Consider the following 7,657-nt stretch of genomic DNA (forward strand, 5'->3'; position numbering starts at 1 on the left):
TGGCAAAGCAACGTGGTCTACGTGGATAATCTCGTATGAGAAAAGCTGAATTGATTACCTTACTCGGTTTGGAACCATCCCTGACTGTTAGAGAACTCAAAGTTCGAGCGAGAAACAGTGGGCTGAGAGGTTATTCTCAAATGAGAAGAGCTGAATTGATCGCTTTACTAGATAATAATCAACAAGAACAAGACGAGGATGATAATAATCAACAACAACAAGAATTAATATTTGTACCCACATCCGCCGGCGTTGGTAAATATCTAAGAGGTTGGAAGATGGATATTAATTCCAACATGGATGTTAACGATATTAAGCCCATCATATCGAGTAAAATTAACGAGGAATTAGATGATTTACAAAGTATAAAATACCAGCTGACGATTAAAATGTCATTGAGTAAAAGTAACGCAGACGATAGCGTCGAATATACCGAACCATATTTCCGTAGCAATCAAGAAGTTATAACCGAATCCGATACTATAGACGCATCATTAGATACATCAATTCAGAGGATACAGGAAACTTTAGAACGCTGGACTAATAGAGGTTCGGGTTGGGGTGTGGATAGAATCGATAGTTTATATTTAGATATAGCGAATTATATGCCCTTCAAAGGTGGATCTTATATAGATTTACCCCCGTATTATAAGAAGAAAAAAGCCATAATTAACGTAAAAAATAAATCCGATGATTGTTTAAGAATGATGATAAGATCTGCATTGTTCCCCGTAGACAAGCATCCGGATAGACCTTCTAGCTATCCCCAAAACGATGGACTCAACTTCGATGGTATAGACGAACCTACACCAATATCACAAATTGATAAGGTGGAAAAGCAAAATAATTTAGCTATAAATGTTTTCGGACATTCTAAAGGAATTGTTGTACACAGGATAAGCTCCGCTCCGGAACATATTCCCAGAATCAATTCATTTCTAATCGAAAAAGATGGTAAATATCATTGTACATGGATAAAGAGTTTAAACAGGGTGCTATACGATCAAACAAAACATAAGGAAAAGAAATATTTCTGCGAAAGATGCCTGCATGGGTACAGCAGACAAGATCTATTAGAAGCGCATAAAGAAGACTATAGAGGTGTTGGACAGAATGCTATCAGGATCGATATGCCTAAAGAGGGAAAAAATATATTAAAATTTGAACATTATTGTAATCAAATGCCAGTACCGTACGTAATTTACGCCGACTTCGAAGCGCTTATCAAACCCATAGAAAATACCAACCACGATAATAATGCGTACAAAACTCAAGAACATATTCCTTGTGGGTTTGGATATATAGTTGTAAGGTATGATGGGAAAACAAACACTCCGGTGATTTACAGAGGTCCCGATGCAGCGGGAAAGTTCCTAGAATATCTACAAAATGAAGAGAGAATAATCAGGGAAAATTTATCGTGTAAGAAACCCATGCGTATGACGATAGATGATTGGAGGGCCCACAAGAAGTCAACGAGTTGTCACGTTTGTAATAAACCCCTGGATGGGGATTCCGTAAGAGATCATTGTCACGTCACGGGTAATTATCGGGGAGCCGCTCATAACGAGTGTAACTTGAAACTAAAAATGAATGCACAAACAATACCCATCCCCGTTGTGTTTCATAACCTTAGAGGATACGATTCACATCTCATTATGCAAGCTATCTCAAAGACCGACGGCGGTTTAACGTGCATTCCTAACAATATGGAAAAATACATTTCGTTCTCGTTGACTAAACCTATACATTATAGGGACAAGGATGGGAAATCTAGAATAAAGCAAAGTAATGGGCTTAGATTCATAGACTCCGTACAGTTTCTGTTATCTTCCCTGGACAATTTAGCTAAAGCGAACAATCCCGATGACTTCGCTATAACAAATCAATATACCGATAAGATAACTCGTCATTTGCTGCTGAGAAAAGGTGTATATCCTTACGAATATATGGATGATTGGTCTAGATTCGAAGAAACTGAATTACCACCCCTTGAATCATTCTATAGTAACTTAACAGAATCTAGAATAACAGATGCCGATTATGAACACGCTCTGACGGTCTGGGATAAATTAGGTTGTAAGAATTTAGGCGATTATCACGATCTGTACTTAAAAACCGATGTACTGTTACTCGCCGATATATTCGAGATATTTAGAAAGACGTGTTTAAAACAATACGGCTTGGACCCGGCATGGTACTATTCCAGTCCCGGACTATCGTGGGATGCATTGTTGAAGAAGACCGGCGTAGAACTAAAATTACTCACAGATTACGATATGCACTTGTTTATTGAGAAAGGATTAAGAGGGGGTATATCGATGGCAGCGAAAAGGTATTCTAAGGCTAATAATAAACCATAACAGTTATCCGCTAGCTCCCGAAAGATTAATGGTTAATAAAGACTGGATGTCGGAATATCAACACTCCTTGATGGGTAATAGTAGGTTAGCTAATGTAGAAAAACTCGTACCAAATTTGATGGATAAGACAAAATATATAGTTCACTACAGAAATCTCCAGTTATATCTATCGTTAGGTATGAAACTTAAGAAAATACACAGAGTTCTAAAGTTTGATCAAAGCCCTTGGATGGAGCCCTATATAAGGCTGAACTCAGATTTAAGAAAGATAGCCACCAGCGATTTCGAAAAAAATCTGTATAAGCTCATGAATAACTCGGTATTTGGTAAAACTATGGAGAATCTAAGGAAGCGTGTTGATGTTAAATTAGTCAGATCTAATGAGGAAGAAAGACTCAGGAAACTTATAGCCAGTCCGGCTTTTAACAGAAGCAAGATATTCGATAACGACTTAGCCGCGTTGCATATGCAAAAGAGTAATATAAAATTCAACAGACCGGTGTACGTCGGTATGAGTATTCTCGACTTGTCAAAACACTTAATGTATGACTTTTATTACAACGAACTTAAGAAGCAATACGGTGATAGATGCGAGGTGTCATATACCGACACAGATTCTTTGTTGATGGAAATACAAACCGAGGATGTGTATAAAGATATGGCAGAAAAAATAGATATGTACGACACGAGCGATTACCCTAAAGATAATCCACTGCACAGTGTTGTAAATAAAAAGGTGTTAGGTAAGATGAAGGATGAATGTGCTGGGACTCCTATAGCGGAGTATGTGGGATTAAGACCTAAGATGTATTCTATAAAAAAGTCTGATCATGGAGAGATAAGAAAAGCCAAGGGTGTTAAGAAGTATGTTGTAAAAAAGCATATCAAACACGAACAGTATAAAGAATCATTATTCAACGGTAGAACGTTCAAACACGAGATGAACTCTTTAAGAAGTTACGATCATAGGATATATGGATTAAGAATGAACAAGACATCATTATCCCCCTTAGATACAAAGAGATGGATTGATAATGATGGTGTAACTACCTATGCTTATGGTTATGGTGGTAATACTGTACCGTCGGGAACTATGAACAACTCTTCTCGTACAAATGCCCTACCCGGTCCATCTTGAAGATAATAAAGAATAGGCTCTCCTTCTTTCGTAACCAATCGACTAATGTTATACGTCTTAAGGGACCATATGGGCCTCCTTCGAGTTCACCGGGCTGGTATAAATATCTTACCCTTACTCTATCCGGAAGTTTTTGTTCTTTGCCTCTCCTCGGTGCTGAAGATTCGGAAATCACGGATTTCATTTTAATAGCATCGGATGGTTTCTTCCCTATTAATCTCGTTACTTCATTATTCAGCGCTGATACAACGGCTGATAATCGTGTCACCCATTCGGTTGATCTCAATCGCTCGGATTTCATTTCGATCCCATACTGATAGCCAAACAAACGTTCCGCTAATGTCCTGTTAAATCTTTCGACGATAGCTTGACTGCGGTGGGCCTCTCTTTCACCACGGACGATTTTGACGTCGTGCTTTGTTAAGAGTTTAGTTACCGATCCCATAAACTCGCGACCGGGATCTACTTGAAATAGCTTAGGCCATTTTAGTGGTCCGCGTTTATATATGCGGCTCAGTGCATTAGCTACTTCTGTTGAATCTTTCGAGGTTAATGGCTCAGCCTCTTTGTATCGACTAGCCACATCCACTACTGTTAAAGCGTATTTATACGTTTTGCGTTTTACCTTATCGTGGGGAAGAAACAAGAGGTCAGCCTGATGAACTTCATTCGTCGTAGAAATATCAAACTTCTTTCTCGGTATATAACGCGGTGCCGGTAAATATATTTGCCACAACGCTTGTTTCTTTAACCAATCCTTGGCCACATCTTTAGATACCTTAGCCGCGGTGGCTAATTTTTTTATTGCTCCTACACCTTTCCAATATCCTCGTGGGCTATAGTAAATTTTATTCATTATTAATTAATATTGATGTTTCGTTTAATACAACTCATGACTATCGTTGAATCGCATAGTCATTTACACATAAAAAATGCTACCTGTAGTAGCAGTATAGGTATATGAATCCAACTCCAGTGGAAGTGAGCCAGAACCCCCATTACCTATACTACTGTAGTAGTAGTAGCAGTAGTAGTAGTAGTAGTAGTACTAGTAGTGGATTATAGTCTGTACTAGTCTGTTCTTGCTATGGTCACCTGGTGAGTAGTAGTAGTAGTAGTAGTAGTGGATTATAGTCTGTACTAGTCTGTTCTTGCTATGGTCACCTGGTGAGCAGTAGTAGTAGTAGTAGTAGTATGAATCCAACTCCAGTGGAAGTGAGCCAGAACCCCCATTACCTATACTACTGTAGTAGTAGTAGCAGTAGTAGTAGTAGTAGTAGTACTAGTAGTGGATTATAGTCTGTACTAGTCTGTTCTTGCTATGGTCACCTGGTGAGCAGTAGTAGTAGTAGTAGTAGTAGTAGTAGTAGTAGTAAAATATTTTGATTGAAATGGTGATTGAGAGAGTGATGTCAAACTAGCAATAGGCTATTTATGCGTGTTATTGCCATTCATGTTCATTGCAATTATGCCGAATGCATGGTTTGGTGATTTTTAAATTAGAACACTAAGGTTAGGCAAGGTGAGAACACCTCGTGCTGGTAAAGTACGTACGCTGCACACGCTGCTACTTATAACCTATAGTCACCCGACTGCCAATCACCGGATTGTGACCTGGTGATCCCAAACTCAATCATGACAATTATCGGGAGAAAAATAAATATTTCTTGAAAAGTGGACTTTGCAAAATTTGTCATTACTGTAAGCAATGTTTCTTACCTGCAGAATGGCTTGTTTTCACGTATCTTCGTCAGTTATTTGCAAAATTTCGTTATTCTATTTCAAGTGGCGGGGACAAAAGTCGCCGCGTACTACACGCATAGAGCGCTAGGAATCTATTCTCAACAGGAATCCTCCCAACGGGTCCTTTGTTATACTACTGCTGGTCGTAGCTTCGAATGACACACAGGTTCCCCCGATTATGAACCTTGGCCTGTCAGTATCATTGTGCTCGCGGGTTTCAACAAAGTAGAAAATATGTCGTGTCCATTTTCGGTGCATTTTACTGACACACTGTGGTATAGTTGATACACGTTTAACCCAACAACTGACTTCCGTAGCGTATCTCACTGAAATACTTTGTAATATTTACAGACCGAATGGGCGATTCAGAATAACATGGGCGGTGTGATGCTGTGGTGCCTTGACTTGGATGACTTCAAAGGAACTTTTTGCAAAAAGGGAAGATATCCACTACTTAGGTCAATTGTAAAAACAGTTGCTAGATACTTTGATGACATCACTGTCTCGACAACCAGAACAACCACAACAGCGCCCCCTACAACGACCTCAACTTCAACGACGACGACGACAACACCTACCCCTGCTACTACCACTACGGCAACAACCACACCAACGACATCTCCAACGCAAACGACAACGGTTGCCAAGACCATGCCAAGTAACAGCGGCAACGATGTCCTCAAAACAACACGACGACCTCACACCTTCACTGACGGTCGGGACGTTAACGATCCTGGCGTCAACAACAACCATGGCGATCCAGGCGTCAACAACAACCATGACGACAGTGGCGAAAGCGACAACATCGTTAATGATCACGTGGGGAAAGGGGAGGAGGGTGATACAGGAGGGAATGCTATTGGAGATGTTGTTGTTGAAAACGAAGCAGCTAGTGGCGACGTGGCTGCGAAGAAGACTATGGCGATAACTGCAGGGAGTGGTAGCATAAGTGACTGTATTTGGTATAGATTTGCTTTTTTCATTACAGTTTTCTTTAAAATTGTATGGTAAAGGTAACAGTGGTATATTTTCAAATAAAATATTTTGTATGGAAATTAGCTGTGTTACGTCCCCGTTTATCAAATTCTAAGTTTGATGGTTTTCCCCCGGAGAAGAACAAAATACGGTTTTTGATGGTAGCCTCTTGGACTAAATTGCCCATATATAAGGTGCAAACGTGTCCTTTTTCATAGTCACCACGACATTGATGACTTCGGCAGGTCAGGACATTGTCTTTCTCGAACATCTCCTGTCATGGCAACAGTACACTTATTCGTGTAATGTTTGGAACTTGTATTTCCGGTTGTTGCAGACTCTCTTCTTTTTCTTTGGAGGTTGGCACCGATTTTGTTTCTAGGATTGTCAGCACCATACCCGCGACGTGGGTGTCACCAAGCTGGTATACGTCTGAGACCTGCATCACTTTGGTCTTTTCTCCCACATCAAGCTGACATGCCGTGATATAACTTAAATACTGTTCAGTGCGGCGTTAAACCCAACTCACGCTTGAGCTCGGTAAGGTCATGGATGACTGATTATTGTACTTCTTCTGTCCGCACCATACCCTGCTCATGGATTTCACTGAACTGCTTAAACACGAAAGCCTAGTTATGCCCCTTTGGTAGCTTTTTTAAAATCGAAATTTGACCTTATTTCAATCATTTGTTTATTTCCTCGTAATTTGGAGTATTTTCTTGTTATTTCGATTATATTTTCGTAATTTCAATTATTTTCCCGTTACTTCGATCTTTTTCTCATATTTTAGATTATTTTCCCGCTATTCTAATCATTTCCTCGTTGCTTTTATTTTTCTTGTTATTTCGATTAATCGAAACAATCGAGTTTTTTCTTGTTACATGTATTTCAATTATTTTTTTCGTAATTTCGATTATTTTCTCGTTATTTCAAGTTTATCTGAAAAAATACTCAAGTTAATTCAATTATTTTCTCGTAATGTCGCAGGTTTTTTATATGATCTGGAAATTACGAGAGAAAAATTGGAAATAACGGGACATTTCCATACAGGTAAACATAAAATTATGCTACCAAATTGGCACCATTAGTCTCTCGTATTACATCTTGGCTTACTTCAGGCTCTACACCCTGATTAAGTTGTACTCGACAAATATTCACACAGAGCTGTACTCACGAATCACTGTATCCTTACACTTATATCGCCTGTTGTTCGCGAAACGGTTGAGCAGTCACTGCTCTGTCTTTGCTTATATGCCCGTGATTATTACACTGAAAACCCTAGAAACATGCTGCAACCTTCCTGATCTTTGGAAAATATCATCATTCTCTCTGGAAGTTGAGGAGGATGACAAATCTTGGGTCACTGTAGTAGATGTATCATTGAGTCACCGATGAACGAATGTAGCTCATAAAACGAATAAGAGATCGGTAATTGGTA

At 39.3% G+C, this 7,657-nt stretch overlaps 1 protein-coding gene across 2 annotated transcripts in view; it reads left to right on the plus strand.

Annotated features, from left to right (window-relative positions):
• The window catches only part of LOC139473499 (chitinase-3-like protein 2), a 29,191-nt gene extending 22,900 nt beyond the window's left edge, over window positions 1-6,291 (plus strand). For both annotated transcript variants that reach the window (XM_071256119.1, XM_071256120.1), the window contains exon 8: window positions 5,596-6,291. In XM_071256119.1, the coding sequence (XP_071112220.1) occupies window positions 5,596-6,255 (660 nt within the window). In that variant the 3' untranslated portion in view covers window positions 6,256-6,291. The remainder of the gene's footprint in view (window positions 1-5,595) is intronic.
• Window positions 6,292-7,657: the final 1,366 nt, after the last annotated feature.

Source organism: Haliotis cracherodii, unplaced genomic scaffold (genome assembly GCF_022045235.1).
Source record: "Haliotis cracherodii isolate W230 unplaced genomic scaffold, xgHalCrac1.p SCAF_29, whole genome shotgun sequence".
Lineage (NCBI taxonomy): Eukaryota > Metazoa > Mollusca > Gastropoda > Lepetellida > Haliotidae > Haliotis > Haliotis cracherodii.